Source organism: Erinaceus europaeus, chromosome 20 (genome assembly GCF_950295315.1).
Source record: "Erinaceus europaeus chromosome 20, mEriEur2.1, whole genome shotgun sequence".
Classification (NCBI taxonomy): Eukaryota; Metazoa; Chordata; class Mammalia; order Eulipotyphla; family Erinaceidae; genus Erinaceus; species Erinaceus europaeus.
In genome coordinates, this window is record NC_080181.1 from 16,503,687 (window position 1) to 16,528,419 (window position 24,733).

The 24,733-nt window shown below is 42.0% G+C and overlaps 1 protein-coding gene across 3 annotated transcripts in view; it reads left to right on the top strand.

The window, feature by feature from the left end:
• SIK3 (SIK family kinase 3) overlaps positions 1–24,733 on the top strand; it is a 250,121-nt gene that overhangs the window by 152,307 nt on the left and 73,081 nt on the right. For all 3 annotated transcript variants that reach the window (XM_016188098.2, XM_060180000.1, XM_060180001.1), the window contains exon 4: positions 13,835–13,996. In XM_016188098.2, coding sequence (XP_016043584.2) covers positions 13,835–13,996 — 162 coding nt within the window. The remainder of the gene's footprint in view (positions 1–13,834; positions 13,997–24,733) is intronic.

Genomic DNA, 24,733 nt, shown 5'->3' on the forward strand with positions numbered 1-24,733 from the left:
TCTCTACTAGATTTGGATCTGGAGAGTCCACAATAGAATCAGTTTCACGGGGCTGGGTGGCGGCGTACCTGGCTGAGTGTGTACATGCTACAATGCGTAAGGACCCAGGTTCAAGCCCCCAGTCCCCACCTGCAGGGGGAAGGCTTTGTGAGTGTTGAAGCAGTATCCCTCCCCTCTCCCCTCCCTCCTCCCCTCTTTTTCTCCCCTATACCTCTCGATTTCTGGCTGTCTCTATCCAATAAATAAAGATGATAAAAAGTTTAAAAATTAAAAAAGAAGCCAGATTGTGTATGTGCATATATATATATATTGTCTTTTCCCTCTTTTTTCTTTTTAAAGCAAATCCACAGAGACAGAAAGTAGATTCTTGGTGACCACGGGGACTAGGAGTGGTGGGAATCCAGGACTAACTGCGTATTGGCACAGGGCTTCTTTTCTGTGGTGGAAATAGTCTAGATTTTGATAGTGGCTATGATTGTAAACATAGTGAATGTATTAAAGCCACTGAAGTGTGTAATTTAAAAATTTTGATTTTAATGTCCTTATTAATTATATCTCAACTGTTTAAAGTTTTTTAAAACCTAAATTGGTTGGGTGGGGAGATAGCATAATGGTTATACAAAGAAACTGTCATGCCTGAGGCCATGAAGTCCCAGGTTCAACCCCCCACATTACCATAAGCCAAAGCTGAGCCGTACTCTGGAAAAAGAAAAGAAACAAATTAATTAATTAAAAAAACAAGATAAAACTAAACAAAACCTAAAATTCTTTGAATATTGCCTGGTTTAAAGTGTCACTGATATCTACTGTTAATTAGGAAATATAATTTTGCAGATTGTAGAAATAGGTTGCATGTGACTAAAGAAATAACATAGCTGGGAGAGCACTGGATTTGAGTGTCTGAGGCTCCTCATATGACCCCCAGCACTGCATGTATTAGGGTGGTGTTCTGACTCTCTTCCTCTCCATCTCCCTCTCCCTCCCCCTCCTCTTTTGAGACTTTCTGTCTTATGTGAAATAAAGTAAATCCTAAAAGAAAAGAAATAGATTGAATATAGGATTTAAAAGCAGTTAAGCAATCTAGGATTGAGACGAGCAGACATATTTTTCTAAAGTCTGGGGTGTAAATATTTCAGGTTTATAGGCCATATGGTCTCACATAATCTCTGTGCAGAGAACAACACAAACAGAGAACAGGGTTTGGTTGTACAACCTTCCATACAAAAACAAGAAGGTACTAACCTCTCTGAACTTTGTGGTGTATGAACTGAGTCTAAATGAAGGTTTCAGGAATCATGAAGTTAAATTGTCCTCCTCATGGGTTGCTTAGGTGATTGGTAGAATCTTGGTGGAGCAAGACTGTGGTCTGGGTTTCTTTGATAAAAGTTAGGGTTAGTGTTAGAGTCAGGGTTAGAGAGAGGTAGAAAATGGGGTACCAGGTGCCCTGACTTACACCATAGGGTGCAAAGCTAATGGGAATTTAGGAGAGTTCATGGTGTTCACTATTCCCCCATGAATTGCCTCCTGCTCCCCTCCCCCACCCTCTCTTCCCTTTAAGAGGAATCTGTTAAGGGGAAGGAATTCAGGGGAACTGGTGTTGAGGGTGATTATCAGTAGGAGGTGTTGGGACACCAGCCCTGCTGTCTTCTTTGTCCTTTTAATTGCTACTCAACCTTATGACTGTTCTCAAACTGTATGCTTCTTATGCGCTCATCCCTTCTTGTCTTTTTTCTTCTTTAAATGTACCTCACCATAGCACAGTAGCTCCTCCCCTTTCTTCCTCCCTCCCTCTTCATTTTTTATCCTTACCCTCCTTCCATTCTTCCCTCCCTCCATTCCTTTTCTTTCTGTGTTTCCCTTCCCTTCCCTTCCCTTCCCTTCCCTTCCCTTCCCTTCCCTTCCCTTCCCTTCCCTTCCCTTCCCTTCCACTCCACTCCACTCCACTCCACTCCACTCCACTCCACTCCACTCCACTCCACTCCACTCCACTCCACTCCACTCCACTCATTTTCCTATTTATTATTTTGCCTTCAGGGTTATTGCTGGAGCTTGGTGACTATACTACAAATCCACTGCTCCTGGAGGTTATTTTCCCCCTTTATTGACCTTCTTGTTTATCATTGTTGCTGTTATCATTATTGCTGTCATTGTTGGATAGGACAGAGAGAAATCAAGAGGGGAAGACAGAGAGGAGGAGAGAAAGATAGACACCTGTAGACCTGCTTCACTGCTTGTGAAGCGACCCCCCCCCCCCCCACCGCAGGTGGGGAGCTGGGGGCTTGAATCAGGATCCTTACACTGGTCCTTGAGATTCCCATCATGTGCGCTTAACCCAGCTTGCTACCACCCGGCCCCCTTTCTGTGTATTTCTTTATCACTAACACTAGACTCCTTAATTTAGTCTCTTGACCCCTCCCCTTCCTTTTTATTGCCACAAAGATTATAGCCTGGGTCCAGTGTCTGAATGACTAATCTACCACTTTTAGTGGCTATTATTATCACTATTATTTTAGTTCTTTGGATAGAAACAAAAAGAATTGAGAGGAGAGTGAGAGCTAGAGAAGGAGAAAGAGAGCTACCTACAGGAGTGTTTCTCCACTCAGGAAGTTCTGCTTGCCCCACAGGTGGCCACTAGGGACTTGAACCCTGGCTCTTGTGCTTGGTGATGTGTGTGCTGACCCAGCTGCCTACTGGGTTTTTGAAAATTTATATATATATATTTTTCCCTTTTGTTGCCCTTTTTTATTGTTGTTGTAGTTATTATTGTTGTCGTTGCTAGATAGGACAGAGAGAAATGGAGAGAGGAGGGGAAGACAGAGCGGGAGAGAAAGACAGACACCTGCAGACCTGCTTCACCACCTGTGATGCAACTCCCCTGCAGGTGGGGAGCCGGGGGCTCGAACTGGGATCCTTGCACCCATCCCTGTGCTTCTCGCTACGTGCGCTTAACCCGCTGCGCTACCGCCCAACTCCCCAGTTTTTCTTGTGATCATCCTTTTGCTGCTTTGCTTCATCTCACTGGCATGTGAATTTCAGAGTGCTCCTTGGTTTCATCCTTAGCCACCTACTTCTGATTTGATGACTCTCACATTTTAAATCTCTAATTTGATCTGGCCTCTGGATTCATGTATCTAACTCTTGATGTCTTCACTTGGATAGACATCTCAGTTTTAATACATGAAAACTGATATATATATTTATTTAATAAATATATTATCTAATATATTTATTTAATAAATATATTACCTAATATATTTATTTAATAAGTATATTATCTAATATATTTACTTGCCACCAGGGTCACTGGGGCTCCACTCCTGCATGAATCCTCCAGTCTTAGTGAACTGCTTTTGTTTTAGGGACAGAGACAAAGAGAGAGAGGGAAGAAGGGAGGGAGAGAGAGGCAAAACCCTGCAGCACTTCCCCACTGTTCATGAAGGGGCTTGAACCGTGGTCCCTGTGCCTGATGAAGTGTGCACTCTGGGATGTGCCACCTCTCCACCCTCTGAGCTTGGAGTTTTTAATCTGCTAGTTTTCGCTTTTCACCAGTCTCCACCCCCACCGCCCCATCAGTGGCGTCTCTTTTCTAATATATCTTGAAATAATTTTTTTTATTATCTTTATTTATTGGATAGAGACAGCCAGAAATCAAGAAGGAAAAGGGAGATAGAAAGAGACAGACAGACACCTGCAGCCATTCTTCACTACTCAAAGCTGTCCCCCCCCTGCAGGTGGGGATCAGGGAATTAAACCTGGGTCCTTGTGCACTGTGATGTGTCCTGTGCACTTAACCAGGTGCGCCACCCCCTGTCCCCCAGTGGCACCGCCATTCATTCTTTTTGCTCATCCCCAAAACTTTATAGAAGCTACACTTAATTTCTGTTCTGCTCTCATTCTTTATACCAAATCTACTACAAAATATTGATGCTCCTACCTTCTGAATACATGCCGAATTCCATCTGTAATGACCACCTCCTCCAATCCCAGCCTAGTTTAAATCATAGTCTTTGTTTGTTAGTTACCTCCTCTAAATAGTTTCCTGGAACATGCCTCGACTCTATTCTTGAACGAATTAAGTGACTCTTTTTAACTAGGATGGGGATATATCGTCATCTATAGCACAGTGGATTCTCAAGCCCCATGCACCAGAGGTCCCAGGTTTAACCTCCTGCACCTCCATCTACTAGAGCTGAGCCATGGTAGGGGAGAAAGGAGGGAGAGAGGAAGGAGAGAAGAGACAAAGAAATAAATCTTAACTACTGTAATACTTCTGCTGGTTTTTGTTTCTATTTGGAGTAAACATCTAGTTATCTAGTTCTTTCTGTTACCTAAAGAGCTATATAATCTGGTTTCCTCTCTCTGACCTCAGCTCCTAGTGCTATTTCTTTTCCTACATTAACATTTCTCCCTTCCCTTTCTCTTTCCTTCCCTCCTTCCTTCCTTTCTTTTTAAAAATTATTTATTTATTTATTATGGGTAGAGACAGAGAGAAATGGAGAGGGGAGGGGGAGAGAGGGAGAGAGACACCTGCAGCCCTGCTTCACCACTCATGAAGCTTCCCCACCTGGATCCTCGAGTACTGTAGTGTGTGTGCTTAACCAGGTGCGCCATCGCCTGGCCCCCCTCCTTCGTTTCATTTCTTCCTTCTGAGTGATTTATTTCATGAAAAAGAGAAGGGCAGTCCAAAGTACCATCCAGCATGTATTGTGCTGGACATATCTTTACATGGGCATATACATACATACAAGTCCTGCACTCTACACCAGAGCCACCTCCCAAGCCACTGGCTTCTTTTCTGTTCCTGAAATGCTCCCATATATGGCCACTCTCAGGCCTTTGTATAACCTGTTCCTTCTCCCTGCAGTAACTTCTCCCAGACACTCATCGAGCAGTCTATTTATTTTAGGCTTCTTAGCAAATGCTGTCTTATTAGAGTCATCTTTGCTGAGCATGCCATCTAAAGCCTTCCTCTTCTTTCTAGCCTACCACTTTTTTTTTTTTAATTTTTTTTTTTTCTCCAGGATTATTGCTGGGCTCGGTGCCTGCACCACGAATCCACCGCTCCTGGAGGCCATTTTTCCCCCTTTTTGTTGCCCTTGTTGTTGTAGCCTCGTTGTGGTTATTATTATTGCCATTGTTGATGTTGTTTGTTGTTGGATAGGACAGAGAGAAATGGAGAGAGGAGGGGAAGACAGAGGGGGAGAGAAAGATAGACACCTGCAGACCTGCTTCACTGCCTGTGAAGCGACTCCCCTGCAGGTGGGGAGCCGGGGGCTTGAACCGGGATCCTTACGCCGGTCCTTGCGCTTTGCGCCATGCGCTTAACCCACTGCTCCACCGCCTGACCCCCTCTAGCCTACCACTCTTATCACCTTCCCTATTTGATTTTTCTTGGTTCTTATCACCAAACTGATATTTACTTACTTACTTGCTTATTGTCTTGTCCTACTGCAGTGTAAGCATCGTGAGACTAAGAGCTTTGAAATTTTTGTGCCTCCTTGTATGTCTGATACTTAAAGCAATGTCTGCAGGAAACAAATGCTCAACAATCATTTATTGATCAGTTGTTTACTGATCAGTTCAGTGCCACTAGATCGCAGTTCTTGCCATCTGATCCTCACTCACCCTGTCTTCATTTTTAGTTCTGTGCCTACCAACAGTAGGCATTCAGTAAGTCCGTTCCGCTGTGTCACAATGAAATGTACCTACGCCAGCCATGGGGTTTTCATGCTACTCAGTCACACTGGTGTATTTACATGAGCTTTTCACATGGAGGGAAACAACATTTTGTTTTCTGGATGAGAAAGGCATTTCAGATATTAAGGCTTTTGTTTGTCTGTTTTTCATCAAAACACTACTGAGCTCTGTCTTATTAGAGTAATCTTTGCTGAGCATGCCATCTAAAGCCTTCCTCTTTGTGGGGGATTGAACCTGGGACCTCAGGTGCCTCAGACAGGAGAGTTGTTTGCATAGCCATTATCTGTTGGTATGCTTCTAATTCTGCTTCTAAAAACCCCTTCTGTTTCATTGGTTTAATCCCCCCTGCTTAACACTGTATTCTATTTACATAACCACTGTTAACTAAGCACCGCCCTGCCTGCAGGGCATTGGTTTAATCCCCACTGGTTCATGATGTCTTTTTTGCCCCACCCCCTCTTGTAGTACACCCTGATTTGCACCAGTCACTTTTCGCTCCACCCTCTCTACATCACATCCTGTTTCCACCCTACTTGGTGAGTATATATATAAGGACAGGATTGTGATTATAGTTAGTTTAGATGGCTTAGATTGTGCTGCATTCCACATGAAAAAAGAGATACTGCTGCCAAGCTCAGCCATGAGTCCCTGGTCCTCTGTCTCCCACCCGTGAAGCTAGCCCGGCAATTATCTATCCTATCTTTTCCACCCAAAGATTATGAATTTTTTAAATAAGTTTTTATTATCTTTATTTACTTATTAGATAGAAACAGTCAGAAATTGAGAGGGAAAGGGGAGATGGGGAGGGAGAACGACAGAGACACCTGCCTCACTACTTCACCACTCATAAAGCTTTCCCCTTGCAGGTGGGGACTGGGGGCTCAAACCCAGGACCTTCTGCATTGTAACATGTTCACTCAACCAGGTACACCATCACCAGCCCCAAAGATTATAAATTTTAAGTGGTGTAATAAATTCATAAATGCTATTAAGTGAACAATTATTGCCCATTCATCTGACTTAATGGAATGATTATTACATATTATTCTGCAGTATCTTAGAAAATGGAAACCATGACAATGTGAGTTTATTTAATTTTACAGACAGAATTAAGAAACTGATTAGTTTCTTAAGCTATTAAACTCATAATTTAAAACTTCCACATTGTAATTTCCTTAAATATAAATTCTCAGACTTCCTGTTTGAGGCTATAAACTCATAATCCCAGCATTTGATCAAGAAAAGCTTCCTGAATACCAGGCAGAAGTCATGCACATTTGAAATAAATGACTAAGTTAACAGTGGCTTTTTGAAGTGTGTATGATTTATTATGAACATTCTCAGTGCCTTAAAAATAACATTTCCTAGTGCTGCCAGCATATATGGAACCCAGAACTTCACAACAAGCCACTGACTTATGCTGTGGCATACTCAAAGACAGAGAATAGGAAAGACTGAATTGCCTGATTATGTAACTGGTTCAGCGCATGGGGCGCGAAGTGCAAAGACTGGCATAAGGATCCCGGTTCGAGCCCATGGCTTCCCACCTGCAGGGGAGTCGCTTCATAGGTGGTGAAGCATGTCTTCAGGTGTCTCTCTTTCTCTCCCCCTCTCTTCTCCTCCTCTCTCAATTTCTTTCTGTCCTATCCAGCAACAACGACATCAATAAGAACAACAGTAAAACAAGGGCAACAAAAGGGAAAAAATAGCCTCCAGGAGTAGTGGACTTGTGGTGCAGGCACTGAGCCCCAGCAGAAACCCTAGAGGCAAAAAAAATTTTTTTTTAATTATCTTTATTTATTGGACAGAGACAGAATTGAGAAGGAGGGGAGTGATAGAGAGGGAGAGAGACAGAGAGAGACACTGATACTTGTAACATTACTTCACCACTCACAAAGCTTCCCCTCTGCAGATGAGGACTGGGGGCTCAAACCTGGGTCTTTGTGCATTGCAGCATGTGTGTTCATCCAGGTGTAACTTCACCTGGCCCCTATTATGGAAAATTTAAGCTTTAGGAGAAACTGGGTGAAGGGTGTATGACATCTCTCTGTATTATCTTTGCAGGTCCCTATGAATCAATTCTGTAACTTGCAGTATTTTGAAGCATAAGTTTTAATATAGACTTATTACTCTGGCTGTTGTTCTGAGAGTAGATTAAGGGCCCAGGATAGTAGTTATCAGTAGTTGGGACCAATAGGAGGTTACTAGAATCATCCAGGAGGGAGGCAATACCTATTGGAGTAGATTGGCAGCGCTAGAGTGACGTAGTTTAGACAGTTGAATTCTCTATATGCTCTTAAGGAAGGGTTAATAAAACTTGCCGCTAGGAGAAAAACAAAAACAAAAACCAAGATGATACCATCCTTTTGACCTAGACAGCTGAAAAATGAAGAGAAGAAACAGCCCAAGAGATATGAGATAGTTGGGTTCTTGGCAAGGCCAACAGAATAACAAGCCCTCTCCCCCTAATCTGTGGCAGTTTAGAGCCTAAGCATTAGGGGCAGCGTGACATGAAAGTGTGTGTTACGCTGCTCCCAGGCAGCTTTATCTTGGCCTTGCCCTGGCTCTTTTGAAAAGGAGCATTTTTTTTGAAAGTTGGAAGTTGCTTCCATGGGTGTAAAGAAGAAGTGATAGATCTGAGTGGCAGAGCCAAGGGCTACTGACTGTGGTGAGCTTAGACTCGGCAGTGTTGTCTTAGGTAGTCACCTACCGTCATCACACATGCCGTTCTAGATGAGCTTGCTGCTTCTTCATGGGAAATGAAAAGCTTTTGCCCTGTCTGTTGACCTCCTGTCAGGGCATGCTCATATTCAGCTCGTGTTTTGGTTCAGTTTTGAGTTGTAGACTTAGCAGACAAATGGACACTGTTTATAGTGGAAAAGCAACTTATTTTAAGAAACATTGGCTTCCCCACTCTGCTCCAATAGAGGCTTGCTTCTTACAGTCCAGCAGAGCTGGTTGGGGTAATTTAATATTGCCTTCTGTATATTTTTGCTCTTTGAAATGTTTGAATCTAAATGTGCTACAGATAATTCCTGCGTTAGCCTGGACAGAATTGCAAACAGTGATTTCTGAAGAAAATCTGATACGTGCTGGTGCTCTGATACTTTTGAAACTGTGGAAGGCATTCCTTCTACTGGTAATATTCTGTGTGAGCTATAGAAGTCCCTCATTATTAACTTTTTATTTTGTGACGAAGAGCAGGAGGGGGTGGGATACAGAGTTCTGGAGGTGGGAGTTGTACCCCTCTTATCCTATGGTCTTGTCAGTGTTTCCATTTTACAAATAAAAATTAAAAAAAAAAAGATGAAAGAAGTCAGTACCATAAGATTGATTGGAAAGTAAGAAAGAGAACTTAAAAGTGTTTTTTGGCCAGGGCACCACTCAGCTCTGGGACTTTAGAGCTGTAGGCATGAGAGTTGCTTTTAGTTAGAATTTTATTTAAAAAAAAAAAATTCTTGATTTGCTGAGAGAGTGGGAATGATTAGACACACACACACACACACACACACACACACACACACACACCCAGTGGTCATATGTAGTGTGGGGACTCGAACCCAGCTTCCTTGCTCACAAAGCATGCCCTCTCTTAGCTCAGCCACAAACTCCTTGCTATGATAGATTTCATGCTGCATGCGCACCAGGAACCTGGAGAGTCGGGAAGCCCGGTGGTGGATGCACTGTGGGAGGGCTGGGACAGTTTCCTTTAGGACCACGTGTGTCTTTTAAGAGCAACATGGAAGAAGCAGTACTTTTTAGACTTCCTTGCCACTGGGGCTTATCTAACAAAATTGGATTTTCTTTTACTCTGAGTGCTCCGTGAGCTGTTTGGTTTCTTCTCAATTCTGTGACAAGCCCATCTTTATTCAAATGCTACACTTGGGTTTTAACCCCACACTGGACTGCTGTTTTTGAGTTTCTCAGATGAACGTCCATCAACACACTTGAGCCTGGAGCCTCTTTGCTGCCTACCCCCCATCCTGAGCATAAAGCAGCCATTTGTCCACAGGCAGCTGAAAGGCAGTTGCAGATGGGACTGAAAACCACTGCAGGCTGCCGGCTTCCTGGCACACCCACCAGCCACTGAAAGCAAACTAGCTGGATAGGAGCTTGGAGGGGCCGGCTGTGGTAAGATGACAGAAATCAAAGCACAGCTTCAAGTCTGAAATAACATTGAGCCTTAATGATGGTCCTGGATATGGAAGACAGCACGGTGCTCCCAACTAGCAGCAGACACGATAAAGAACTTTAGACAACCCTGGAAGAAAAGATCTGATGTTTGCAGTTGGCCCAGATGCCCCCCCCCTTTAGATAGAGATAAAGAAGGGATAGATAGAGGGGAAAGGAACACGCACGCACACACACACACACACACACACACACACACGCACGCACACGCGCACACGCACACGCACGCACACGCACACACACACGCACACACACACGCACACGAGGGGTGCGGAGAGAAACAGAATAGAGCTTCCTTCAGTGCTGTGGAGGCCTGGCTTGAATCTGGGTTGCACACATGACAAAACAGCACTTTATCCAAGTGAGCTATTTTGCCAGCCATGTTGACTCTTTCATTAAAAAGTGGTTTGTGGGGAGTCGGGTGGTAGCGCAGCAGGTTAAGCACACATGGAGCAAGGCACAGGGACCAGCGTATGGATCTTGATTTGAGCTCCCGGCTCCCCACCTTCAGGGAAGTCGCTTCACAAGCAGTGAAGCAGGTCTGCAGGTGTCTTATCTTTCTCTCCCCCTCTCTGTCTTCCCCTCCTCTCTCCATTTCTCTCTGTCCTATCTAACAATGATGACATCAATAACAACAACAATAATAACTACAACAACAACAAAAACCCAAGGGCAACAAAAGGGAAAATAAATAAATAAATACATTTTTTAAAAAGCAGTTTGTGGGCTGGCAAGATCGAATAATTGTTCTGCAAAATACTTTCATGCCTGAGCCTCTGAGGTCCCAGGTTCGGTCCCTAGCACGAACGCCAACACCAGCACCACCACAAATCTGAGGCGAACACTGCTCTGGCCTTTTTTTTTCCTTTGTTTTCTCTAAATGATTTGTATCTTCTTGACTACAGAGTATGCTCATCATCTTTAGGGAAAATATTGTAGTTTAAGCTATTTACTTGGTATACTATCACAGTGACAATTGATTTTTGTAATAATCACCCCCAAGTACTACACAATTCTAAAATACCTTGCGATCTATTAATAACCATATGCTTAAATTTCCTCTGCAGAGCAGTGAATGGACCTTTTAAAAATAGCTTTTTTTCTAATGTCATGGGAAATTAAAGTTATGTCAAATATGATAACTCTTAATCAGAGAACAAGTTTATTCCCAAATGTGCTATCACTTCTTTAACCATAGCGTGTAACAGAGTTCATTTCTTCTCCTTTTCTTCCTCCTTTTAAAGATAGATACAGAGAGGCAGAGAGAGTGAGTGAAAGAGGCCCCAGCAAGGAAGCTTCTTTCAGTGTAGTGAGGAGGGCTGGGCTTCAACCTGGGTTGTGCACACGACGAAACATCGCACTATCTGACCCCCAGTGTTCATTCCTCTCCCCCACCCCTCCTTCTCTCCCTCCTACACTTCCTCCTCCTCCTCCTCTTAATATTTTTTCACTTTGTTTTAATGAGAGAGGTACAGAGAAAAAGACCCAGAGTGAGGCCAAAGCATTGCCCAGCTCTAGCATTTGGTGGTGCCAAGGATTGAACCTACGATTTTGGAACCTAAATCATAAGATGGTTTTCATAACGATTATGCTGTCTCTTGACCCTACAGTTCTATTTAGCAGACTAGAGGTGGTAATCTTAGTAGTATAAATGATTTGTCCAAGGACAACCAGTGTGTCATTCAGAGATAAAACAGAACTAAACCGCATTCCACCAGCCCCTGGCCTGTGTAACACTTTTGTGACTTTCCCAGTCATTTTAGGAAAACAAAGTACTTAGGAAATATAAATAGTTTTTTAAATAAAGAAAATAACTTATTTTGGAAATCATTTGAAATTAATCATTTTGTTGTATTTAAGACACTCTTTGATGTGCTGTGCTAATTAGTATTTACTGCCAGACGAGTGTCTCTTGGGCATTTTAATTAATGGGTGGCTTGGCCAAATGAGCTTCTGATGGTAAACCTTCATAAGGGTTTATTTTTATGTTTCTCAAGAATAGCTATCTCTTCAAAGCTCTTTAATTAGATAAAGTTTAGCAGCTAAAACATATTATTAGATTAATTAGGCTTTGGGTTAAGAGAAATAGGGGGTCACAGGAACAGGTACTTTTAGAGAATGGCCTCTTCAAATAAAACATAGCGTTCCGCATCTGATGGCCGGCCAGTTCTTCAGCAGCTTAGATTAATTTCCTGTCCCTAGTCAGAGGCTTTGTGTTGTTTAAAGTTCATATGACAGATGTCACCAGAAGCCTAAACATACCAGGTTGTGAACTCATTTATCACCTCTCAAGCTCTGAACTCCTGTAGAAAGCTGCAGTCTGATCACTTGAACCTTTAAGCTGAAGACTTCTGTTTTCAACTTTTACCTCTTAAATTGATCATCTTGACTATAATGATTATTGTTAAGGAAAATTCTTCACTTCATCTTTTTTAGGGGGGGCATTGACACTACTAAAAATTATAACAAATCCTCCCAGGATTCTTTCATAATAATTTAAATGATTTACCTTTAAGATGTTGATCTTAACATTGCTATAGTATTTTCTATCCCAAGTTTTATGTCCTTTGAGGTCATAATATTCACTTGAAGAATCAGTGTACCTGGACTGTTACTTAACTCATTTTCTCCATGCCCCTCCCCCTGTACTATCACTGTAGGTGTGTATAGTTTCTGCCAAACTGCTTCTTTATGATGAAGACATGAAATACCTGACTGATCACACAGGTGATGGAGATGGTGCCAACACAGTCTAGGAGTGTTACTGAAACTATTAATTGATAAACAGCATCAATACTTCCTGTTGTTCTGTTTCTACTTTCCTACTATCTCAGGGTGCTTTCAGTAGTAAGTGTGGCCTTTCCCCAGCTTGGTCAGTTGGTTTAGGATATTGTTCATGGGACTACCAGAAATTTCAAATAGAGTAAGCAAAATCATTGCTGACATTCTCAGCAGTCAGCTGTCAAGACTCGTATATGTCATTGGTTAGATAAAGAACTCGGCTAAAGACATATGCATGTTGTTGGTTTAGTACAAATCTTCTACTTAAATATTTTTACAGCATTGATTATGAGCCATTCAACTCATTTTTTAATGTATGGAGTGTCCTGGTTTATGATATTACAAAATTTATCACATGTAAATTATTTTCTATAACTTAGCAACAAAACCATCAAAGTTATATAATTTAAAGTAGTGGAAACTTTAGTTGGGGGCAGAGGTAGATAGCATAATGCTTACATAAACTGGCTTTTGTGCCTGAGGCTTCTATGTCTCAGGTTCAGTCCCCTGTACCACCATAAGCCAGAGCTGAGCAGTGCTATCTGTGGGAAACAAAACAAAACATTGTTTTGCATTTAGTAAACAGAATAAATACACATATAGAGATGTAAACATATTATGCTTTACAGAAAATAGTCATCAAATAAGTGTACTTTATAACAATGTGTAAAACTTTAAGAATGCAGAAGAGATATTAGCCTAAATGGTAGCCCTCCCCCCCTTAGCAGTGACTAATTTCTTTCTCCTCTGTTCGAAAATGATTGATTATTTCACTCTGTCTTTTGACTCAGACTCATCCTCTATCACAGGAAATATTGCTGATACTTATCTTCATGTGTATGTTTGCTGTGTACGTGCAAGTTTTTGCAATGGGGATATGAAAGGAAGGTACTGGGTGTTTCAATTTTTGAAAAAGATCATATATGCCTCAGAACACTTCCTATGGCTAGACAAAAGTATTCTTATGCATACTTACCTCTGACTGCATTTATACTTCCAGTATAATGGGAACTGATTATAAACAAGGTTCTGTAGATACAGACCAGGATTGCTAAGTGTCTCAATGTCCTGTTGTTTCTTTAGCTTCTGTATACCACTCATTTGGGGGCCCCTTGCATCTCACTTGTGTGTCCAGGATGAGACTTGACTATGCTCTCCTCCACAGACCACCTGGTGGCCCACGGCAGAATGGCAGAGAAGGAGGCTCGTCGCAAGTTCAAGCAGATCGTCACAGCTGTCTATTTTTGTCACTGTCGGAACATAGTTCATCGTGATCTTAAAGCTGAAAATTTGCTTCTGGATGCCAACCTGAACATCAAAATAGCAGGTGAGAAAAGTAACTTTTCCTCCAAGAGACTTGAGGAAAGTGATTGTTTCCATCTATTCAGAAAGAAGTAATATAAAAATAATTTCTTCAGTGGGTGACTTGAACATTTATGGACTTCTCAGAATACATATATGTGTCATGTAAATGAAACGGAAGTAGGCTGGGGAGAAAGAAGGAAAAGGTGACATTTAATTTTGGCTGATGGATCACTTTTAAATAAGAAGTAACGGGAGTTGGGTGATAGTGCAGCAGGGTAAGCGCAGTTGGCGCAAAGCACAAGGACTGGCGTGAGGAGCCCAGTTCGAGCCCCTGGCTCCCCACCTGCAGGGGAGTCGCTTCACAGGCAGTGAAGCAGGTCTGCAGGTGTCTGTCTTTCTCTCCCTTCTCTGTTTTCCCCTCCTTTTTCCATTTCTCTCTGTCCTATCCAACAACGATGACATTAATAACAACAACAATAATAACTACAACAACAATAAAAACAAGGGCAACAAAAGGAAATAAATAAATATTAAATAGGAAGTAATAGATTTTTAGAAAGAAAAGAGAAGCTGCCAAAACCACATACCCTCTTTAGCTTCACTTGAGAAGAATGATTTCTGTCACTGTTGACAGAGGGCTTGCTGGTGCCAATGACAGTGGATTTATGATAATTTAGAGAAAATAGATCTCATTGTGGGTTACAGGCAGGCCATTCTTAGTCTCCTTCAGTTTCATTCTTGTGTTCAGATGATGGTGGTGCTTTCACTGGCTCTATCTATTGGCATCTTAATCCTACTGAGCTGTTGGCACTAGCCTAACCACTGCACGCTCACCACCTATTGATAGGAGAAAATGATTGCAGTCAATAACAGAAACTAAATATAAGAGTAAACCAGGGGGTTGGGCAGTAGTGCAGTGGGGTTAAACATACATGGCGCAAAACGCAAGGACTGGCATAAGGATCCTGGTTTAAACCCGTGGCTCCCTACCTGCAAGGGGGTCGCTTCATAAGTGGTGAAGTAGGTCTGCATGTGTCTCTCTTTCTCTCCCCCTCTCTGTCTTCCCCTCTCTCCATTTCTGTCTGTCCTATCCAGTGACAATGACAACAATAACAACAACAATAAAACCACAACAATGATAAAAAAAGGGGGGGGGGCAACAAAAGGGAAAAAATAGCCTCCAGGAGCAGTGGATTTGTACAGAGCCCCAGCAATAACCCTGGAGGCAAAACAAAAAACAACAACAACAACAAAAAGAGTAAACCATGTTTGTTTTCTGACAGTTTTCGGTATTGCATTGTTTTTACCCTGCCTTCCAGATAACAAGAGAGAGAAGTTCATATAGAAACTGAGATATAGGGAGAATATAATAGCCTTGAAAGGTCAAGTGAAAAACAGTTCTCAGATTTTCCTTCCTTAATTGGGTAGGAGTTGAGAGTTCAGATTTATGTCACAGTATAAGTCAGAGCCCCTTCTGCTTTTGGGGAGGAGGGGAGGTAACAGTAGGGTGGTGGAAGGCATATATATATCTGGTCACTTTACAGGCTCTACCTTAGAATGTCCCATAGTGTCTTATCATCTGAGTTAGGTTGATGCTGTATCCTTGTTTAGAACTTTGTCATGGCTATAATCTGTTTATGTCCTATGATTGCTTTCTACATGGTAGGAATTAGCTGCTCTCTATGTAAAACTATGTTTTCCCTTTGCTTAAAGTATTTTTCCAAAACTCTCAATATACTGGTTACAAATCTGAAAAGTCAAGATGGTGGCAGGACCAGTTTTTCCCAGAGCTTTTGGAGAATCTATGTTTCTGTTATTTTCAGCTTCCAGAATCCTTCAGCATCCCAGACCCCCACCCTCCTTGGTTCAGGCCTCTTCCTCTCATTAGGTCACCACCCCACTCCACGGTCCCATTTCCTATTCTTACTTACATTTTCTACTTCCCTCTTACAAGTGCCTTTGATTCTGTCCAGTCCTCCTCAATCCAGGATGATCTCCCTAGCTCAGGATCCTTACCGTAATCACTGCTGTACAAGTGCCCATCACCACATAGGCAACATTCACACAGTCACCTGTTCTGGCATGTAGATTGGTGTCTTTGGGAGCTACTGTTCAGCCTGCCACACATGTCATTGTAGCATTCTTTATATTATTGATGAGGACAGCAAGTTAAAAGAAAGTTATGTTTTTCTTCTAGTTTTATTCTACCTCTACTGGCCAAAGATGTATAAAATATTTCTTTTTATGATGCTTCCTTGGCTCTGAACTTAGAATTTAGACTGTTTGATTAGGGAAAATTTGTGGGGTGTTTTTCCTTTACTTTTTGCATTGAGAAGTCAAGTTTTAAAACCATAATTATTAAAATTAAGGACTTTATTGAAATATATTTGACTCAGAAGAGTTTTTTTAATGTATTTATTTATTTGTTCCCTTTTGCTGCCCTTGTTTTATTGTTGTTGTTGTTGGATAGGACAGAGAGAAATGGAGAGAGGTGGGGAAGACAGAGAGGGGGAAGAGAAAGATAGACACCTGCAGACCTGCTTCACCGTTTATGAAGCGACTCCCCTGCAGGTGGGGAGCCAGGGGCTCGAATCAGGATCCTTAAGCCGGTCCTTGCGCTTCACACCATGTGCACTTAACCTGCTGTGCTACTGCCCAACTCCAACAGAAGAGTTTTTAATGCTTGTTTTTGTTATGTGTTAAAACAAACCCATGTGGTGACAATAAGAGGCTATACCTGCTGGTGTCTAAGTAGAAAGTAAAGGGCTGCTGGCAGCCAACCTTGGGCTCTCTGCTCACAGACACACATTGGCAAAAGGATTTGCATGACTGAGATCACAGAGATCCCAGGTTCAGTCCCTAGCACCACAGTATGCCAAAGCCTAGAGTGCTTTCATAAAAATAACAAAGTTAAATAATATTTTGAAAAGAGGCTTTATATATGAATAAATTACTTGCAGGTATTTTCACATGCATCATTTAATTTCATATTTGGCATGCAAATATAAGCTTGCTTGGATATCATTAGACTTTCCAGAATATACACCTTTACCTGTCCCAAGCTTTGAATTTTCTAGAGTACCTATGCAAATTTCTTTCCTGGAGATTGGTCAAAGCTGGGAGAAAAATAAGATTTTTGGCTTCTATCCTTTCTGTTTTCATGCTTCAGGTATGTGAGGTGGACAAAAAACAGAAGAAGTTGGGGGGTGGTGGTGAGGAGCCTCAGCATGGTCCTCTGAGCATGCCACCTGCCACTGTGGGTGATAGCAGTTCAGTCATCAGGTATCGTGTGATACAGTGGGAGAAATGCTACATGGCAGTTATCTGTTATCATACTAACTGTATAGTCTAAGCGCCATGAAGTTCAGATGATGGTGCCACTTCATAAGATTTTAATTGTAAATGCACAAAGACTATGACCATATCCTGTCTGTTGTTTCACACCCACTGCCAAGCACATACATGTTCTAGTGACTTTGTTGATCTCAGCTTTAGGCAGCGGTGATGACACAAATACTCTACACACTCAGATGTAGCATTTAAGGTGAGTCTTACAGATGAGTAGGTGTGAAGGAGAAGATGCTAGGAGGATCCATTCATCCATGACTGTGAAGAAAACACCTGCTGTGTGCAGACACTGGTCTAGGCATTGGGGAGACAGTGGCAGATAAAATGGAACTAACATTCAGTTAGAGTGAGACTGTCAACTCATAAACAAAGAAACTCACTGTGAAATGGCAAAGTTGAGTAAGAGACTGACTTATGGAAGGGGATCTGCTTTTAACCAGGATAGAACCTTACGAGCAGAAGGAGAAGCAATGCCAAGGCCTGGAAGAGATGGGGCCAATGCATTTGAAGTGTTTTTGGTGGCACATGGCATAGAACCTGGGACTGCAAGAGCCTTGGCATGAAAGTATTTTTCATAACCATGATGTTACCTCTCCTGTCTCCTACCCCCAACTAATTTGAAGGCTGAGGGAAAGGTCAGGATGGCTGGAGAGAACAGATAATGACAAAGTGGAAGGAGGTGGGGTGAGAGACATGGCAAAGGTCACTGCATGTGGGACCTTTGCACATGGTGAGAATCTGGCATTTCATTTTGGTTCTGATAGGAAACAGATGGAGTAGCATACATGCACTTGGGGTATTTGTAGACATAAAGCAGCTTTGCTAGAGGAAAGACTCAGGCAGGGGAGTCATGTATGAGCCAAAGAGGCAGGAACTTAGACCATAGTGTGAAGTTACCTGACTCTTGGGCTAAATATAAATGAGGTTCTGCATGAAAAGGGAATAAAGATGAGACAAGGGCAGAAAGAAGAAAAAAACAGAAAGGAGATCAGTCAAAAGGTTGTGAAATGGGAAAAAACATCACTTAAGGGTGTCGGTGGTAGATGTGCAGGGGAAGAAAAAGGCATCAAATACAAGAGAAAGAACAAAGGAAGAATTTCTAGGACTGGGTGAGCACTCAGTTGTCTGGCCAGAAAGAACAAACTTCCAGTTTTATTTAGAAACAGAGAAAATAAGAGCCAATGAGATAGATCACCTAGTAGCTTGTCCTGCCTAGCACTTGACACAGGTTTGAGTCACTGACACATGAGACCCTGGGGTGTCTACCAGGAGGACTGTGGCAGAGCAGGACTGTGTGTGTGTGTGTGTGTGGGGGGGATTTCAATGCTGTGCCCCCCCCCCCCCCAGCTTTGTCTGAAAACGTCACCCTGAAGCAGTGAAATCACTCATGTCCCAGGCCCTGGACGTGCCAGAAAGGAAAAAAAGAAAGAGCAAAATCATTCTTTTTAAATTGATGAATTCTATTAAGCTGTCAAAGAAAAATGGTCTTGTTTTTATTCTAATGGTTGATGAGTAGCTGTGTGAAATTCACTTTAACCTCTGGTTCAAAAGCTTGAGCAGAGTGACATCTGTGTTTTTGCTAGGTTGCTCAAGAGAAAACCTCAATGGAGCAGGCTTGCTGCTTGCAGCATTTGTCCCTGCCAGTGTTCAGACATTATGAGAATGCTTTAGAAATTGTGGAAACTTTTTTTTTTTTTTTTAACCTAAGGAAGTTGGAAACTTCTCTCTTTAAAGGTCGACTCCCAGAATGGTCTCCTTGAGACCATTTCCACTCCAGTGTTATTGTTTTGGTTGGCAATCAATAAACAGCTAAGAGCTGAAGTATTAACTGCAGCACAGCCGTTCTTTGGGAAAGAATTTCCAGAGTGCTTGTTTTTAAGGTATTGTGGAAAATGTTGACCTTTATGCAGTGAGATCTAGACTATGTGGTCTCTTCAAACTGAGAGACTAGCAGCCAGAGAGACGGATTAGCAGGTAGAACACAGAACTGGCATACAGGAGGCCCCAGATTTGATCCCTAGTGCTGCACATGTTAGGGTGTGCTCTGCTCTTGCTTTCTCTCATAAGAAATAAATTGAGGGCTAGGGAGACAGCTTAGTGGTTATAGAAAATACTCTCATACCCGAGGCTCCAAAGTCCCAGTTTCAACCCACAGCAACACCATAAACCTGAGCTGAGCAGTGCTCTGGTCTTTCTATCTGTATGTCTCTTTCTCATTAAAAGATTAAGTAAAAATACATTTAAAAAGAAATAAATTGATTAAATAAACAATAAAATCAAAGCAAGAAACTAAAACATTTCCAAAGTCTCTTGCCCTTTTACCTCAGTTTGAATATACTGAACTCCCATTAGATAGAGAAATATTTTGAGCTTTTCTCAGGGAACTTTTCCACAATGTGGTGATTAGGATATCCAAGTAGTTGTGAATCATTCAGCTTATCATCCCCAAATTTGTTGCCATGAGGCTTTCCTAAATTCAGGTCCTAGTAGAGCCCTGGAATTTTAACATTGTGTTCTGCCTTCAGCTAGAAGATGCTAAATAGCTTTAATGTGTTGACCCTTGGGAAGTTTATACTTGAGAAATGATTTCCCCTGAATTCTGGTTGGCTCTTGTTCATTCTCATATTCTCTCTCTCTCTCTCTCTCTCTCTCTCTTTCTCTTCTCCTCTCTCTCTCTCTCTCTTTCTCTTCTCCTCTCTCTCTCTCTCTCTCTCTCTCTCCCCCCATTCTTCCACTCTTTCATTTTTTATTTTATACCAGAACACTCACTGCTCAGCTCTGGCTTATGGTGATATGAACCTAGGACCTTGGAGCTTCATCCATGAGTGTCTGTTTGCATAGTCATTATGCTGTTTCCCCTAACCCTGAATTCTGTTTCTCAGACTAAAGCTTTACAGATGAAAAAGTGTGCGGATTGTATATTCAAAATGCATTCCAGGCAATCACCATTGGCCAGTTTTTGTATGAACAAACCTGAAAGTTAAACTTCAGGGGCAGATTTTTTTCAGTCATCATTCTAGAATGTAAGTGAGGTCTTGTTGATCTTGGTAAGTGATAGGACCCCTTGCTGTAGGATCAGGAACACTTTTCTATTTAAAGGGCCTCATTCACAGGAGCTATCAGATTAATACAGAAGCATGGCTTCATAGGTTTTTCCAGCTTGGTCTCCCTACTATAAAGTTGAATGATCTCCCACAAGGTGTGTGCTTGTGCTGTGCTTTGGGGCGGGAGGGGGTGGTGAATGGGGCTGGATTACATGGCTCACTCTAAGCACATTTTTAAATCACATGCTTTATCCTTAAGCGTCCTAGCATATTTCTTATTCTCCTCAATGTCTCCTTTACATATGTGTTAACAGTTAAGTTATTCAACTCTATTTAACATAGAAAAGTTACCTTGATGTTCTAGGAAACTGTATTTTATCTAGCATATAGTTTCCCATAATCTTTGGCACCCCCTGCTTTATGTCCGAGGATATAGTAAAGTGTACCCTCTCGAGAGGAGCTAAAGTAAAGAATTTCTCCTTGACTTTGGTTCCTCTTCTGTTGATAAGTTGATACACAGCAACTTATTACTGTTCTTCAACCTCAAGGATTCTATTCCAGTTTCAGTTAGTTAAAAAATCAATAACTGGGGCAGGTGGTGGCACACCAGATTGATTGTTTTAAATCATCTCTCTCCCCCACACATTGATATTTATTTATGAACCAGATCATCACTTTCATGCATGGGTTTGCCCGGGATTTAATTTGTAACCTCATGCTTGAGAGCCCAACATTATCCAATGTGCCACATCTCAGGACCCAAGATGTTTTAAAAAGAATAAAGCTTTGAAGAAAATATATATGTAAGACATTCCTTGACAGCCACTGTAATGCTGGCACAGCATCTTTTGCTTTGAGCCTTTCATTTTCACAGAAGTCATGATCATGCTGTGCAGATACACAGAGCTAGGAAGCTGGAGAGGATCAGGACATTTCTAGGAGTAAGTGACAGAAATGGAGAACCCCCCCACACATGTTGTACTAGCAAAGCTGCAATAAAACAGTACAATAGTAGTTCCCTAAGTAACTTTCCAGAAAGGTAGAAAAGTTCTTTCAGTTTTCATGAATATTATCCTCTCTTCTCCAGTTCTGACTTTCCCTGGTTTCTTACACTAAAACCAATCTTTAAAAAATTTTTTTTAATATTTATTTAGTTCCTTTTGTTGTCCTTCTATTGTTGTAGTTATTGTTGTTATTGATGTCATTGTTGTTGGATAGGACAGAGAGAAATGGAGAGAGGAGGATGACGACAGAGAGAGGGAGAGAAAGACAGACACCTGCAGACCTGCTTCAGCGCTTGTGAAGTGACTCCCCTGCAGGTGGGGAGCCGGGGGCTCGAACTGGGATCCTTATGCCTGTCCTCATGCTTTGCGTCACATGCGCTTAACCCGCTGCGCTACCGCCTGGCTCCCACTAAAACCAATCCTTACTGGCACTGCTGCCACCCAAATAAACTGATTACTTGATTGCAAATTTTTTTTTTTCTTTCCACGGAGAAATTTTCTCTTGCATGTAAACGCTTAGGCCGTGAGTCAGTAGTTTTTTGGCACTGCTTCTCCATTAGCTCCTAGTCAGGAAGTTCAGCCAAGGGTTGGAGTAATTGCTAAACACCTAAGATCCATTTTTAAGAGTGAACTAACACTGTGACTCCTTTGAAAATCATCACCATCACTCATATAATTCTGAGATCTGCACACTTAACTTTCTTTTATTTTTAATTCCAAATAAAGCTTTTGAGTCATTTGATTTCTGAGCTAGTGATGTTGTTCTGGACAAGGAAGAGTGGTTCCTTAACCATGTCATGTTCCATCTGAGCAATCCCTAGAACCATGTAAACCTTCCTAATGTAATTGTCTTGCAGAGGGGTAGATAACTGGTTCTTGAGTCATTTCTACCTTGTCACTCTCTTCTGCCCCCCTGATTCTTCCATTGAGAACTCAATCAAGGGTCAAATTGTTACTGACTTTAGCCTTTGTCTCTAATTGCAAGTGCAAGAAGGGACTAGGACTCTCCTCCACCCCCCAAGCTTTCAAATTTGAGAACAATAAGGATATTATTTTCTGGTGAAATTGTCTATTTAGATAAACAACTATCTTCCCACTTCATCCTCTGTTCTTCATGAAGTCCAAGTAGCTCTGGGAGGACCTGGTCTCTCAGTTGTGGTAGCTGTCCTACATTATTTGACTAGACATTCTCAACATTAGACCTGGCTACTGGCTTTGCCTAATCTCTTTTCATCTGCTTCAGATTGCTTCTTGGTCAGCCAAAAGAAACATCAAGGGTATGGCTCTAAAGTGCTGGGCCAAATGAGAACATTTCTTTTTGCAGATGTCTTGACTGTAAAATCAGTGCCACTGTCTTTTCCCTTCCCCCTTACCACATGCCCAGATCCAGCTGCTAATGGGCTTACTTTCAGGAATACAAGATCACTGCCATTTGTAGCCCCCGGCTCCTGATCTTGCCTAGGACAAAGAATTTTAAGTCTCAAATTTGACAGTAAAGCACTAGTATTTAAACCATCCCTGGAAGAGAAACATGTGGCTCAAATTAAAGCCTGCTGCTTTGTATTAAGAGAACAACATATAAGATACCATTTTCGCCTGCAGACGAACACTAATCAACCAGGGTGTTGGAGGTTGGAAAAGAGACCTAACAAATTACGTTAGGAGCCACTTAGGAGTGGAGAAATAAATGACCAGAGGCCACATGAAGAGGCATCTCCACCCATGTGGCTTCTGTTGTGTGAATGTGAGTCTCCATCTTAACCAGTTCCTCCTTTTCTTCTGCTGTTTCTCCTTTTTTCTTTTGTAATGCTTTCGAAGAGTTACATGAGAACTTATCATTTTTGACGTTCAATCTGCAGGTCATGCATTTTCCCCGTTGCCAATACATGAACAGGGAGGAGGATAAAATGCATTTGAGGGTATATTTGTACATGAGCATTTTTTGAAATAACTGCTCAATGCTGAAAAAAAATGTAACTACAGAATAAAATGAGCAGACTGTAAGAAATTCCAACAAGAAAACATTTTTTGAATATTCAGAATTAAGCTTCCACTTCCAGAGAGCCTTATCATTTTTAAAAATTTTTTTTGTATTTATTTATTTTCCCTTTTGTTGCCCTTTTTTAAATTGTTGTTGTAGTTATTGTTGTTGTTATTGATGTCATCGTTGATGGATAGGACAGAGAGAAATGGAGAGAAGGGGGAAAGACAGAGAGGGGGAGAGAAAGACAGACACCTGCAGACCTGCTTCACTGCTTGTGAAGTGACTCCCCTGCAGGTAGGGAGCCGGGGCTCAAACTGGGATCCTCACGCCGTTCCTTGCGCTTTGTGTAACACACGCTTAACCCGCTGCACTACCTCCTGACTCCCTGCCTTATCATTTCTAATGCATTTATTTTGTTTTTCTCTGCATGTTTTCCATAATTACAATTAGGGTTTTAAAAATATTTTATTTGTTTTATTTTAATGAGAGAGAAATACACAGAAAAAGGAAACCAGAGCACTGCTTAGCGCTGGTTTGTAGTGGTGCAGCGGATTGACCCTGGAACCTTGGAGCCCCAGGCAAGAGCCTTTTTTTGTATAACCATTACACTATCTCCCCTGCCCTGTAGTCAGTATTTATTCAATTTTATATGCAGCTTTATCTTTGGAGTGTATTAAATGTTTCCCCATGTTGCTTAATGAATCATTTTTAATGATGCATATCAAGCAGATTTTAACTGAAAAGCAGAACAAACTTGAATTTCAGGGTTGCTTATTATAGAATCAAACTGAGGATTCCAGACCAGGAGGCACTCAAGCCCTGGAATAGTCCTCAAATTGCACTGGAAGAACTGGTCCCACGATTGAGTCCTTGCTTGGAAATCTTATGCACTCTGTGTATGTGAGGGGAGGTTACAGTAAATATTTTGAGGATTTCTGCCAAGTAGAGTGAGTCAGACAACAGCTTGTCTTTGTGTTGTCTACATGTTAATAAGCAAGGTCATTTCTTCTCCTCCTTCTCCTCCTTCTCCTCCTCCTTCTCCTCCTCCATCTCCTTCTCCATCTCCTTCTCCATCTCCTTCTCCTCCTCCTTCTCCTCCTTCTCCTCCTCCTCCATCTCCTTCTCCATCTCCTTCTCTTCCTCCTTCTCTGTCTCCGTCTCCTTCTCCTTCTTCTCCTCCTTCTCCTCCTCCTCCCCCCCCTCCCCCCCCCCCTTCTTTCTTCTCTGTATTGAGTTAACCAGTAGTCTCCTGGGGCCTGGGATTCAGTGTCATGAACCAGCTAGTTTGTGTGTCCTCAGTGGTTGTTGAGGATCATGTCTCGGGTCACTGTGCCCTGCTCTGTCACAGCGGGAGGAGGGAAGCCTTTTCCACAGAGCCA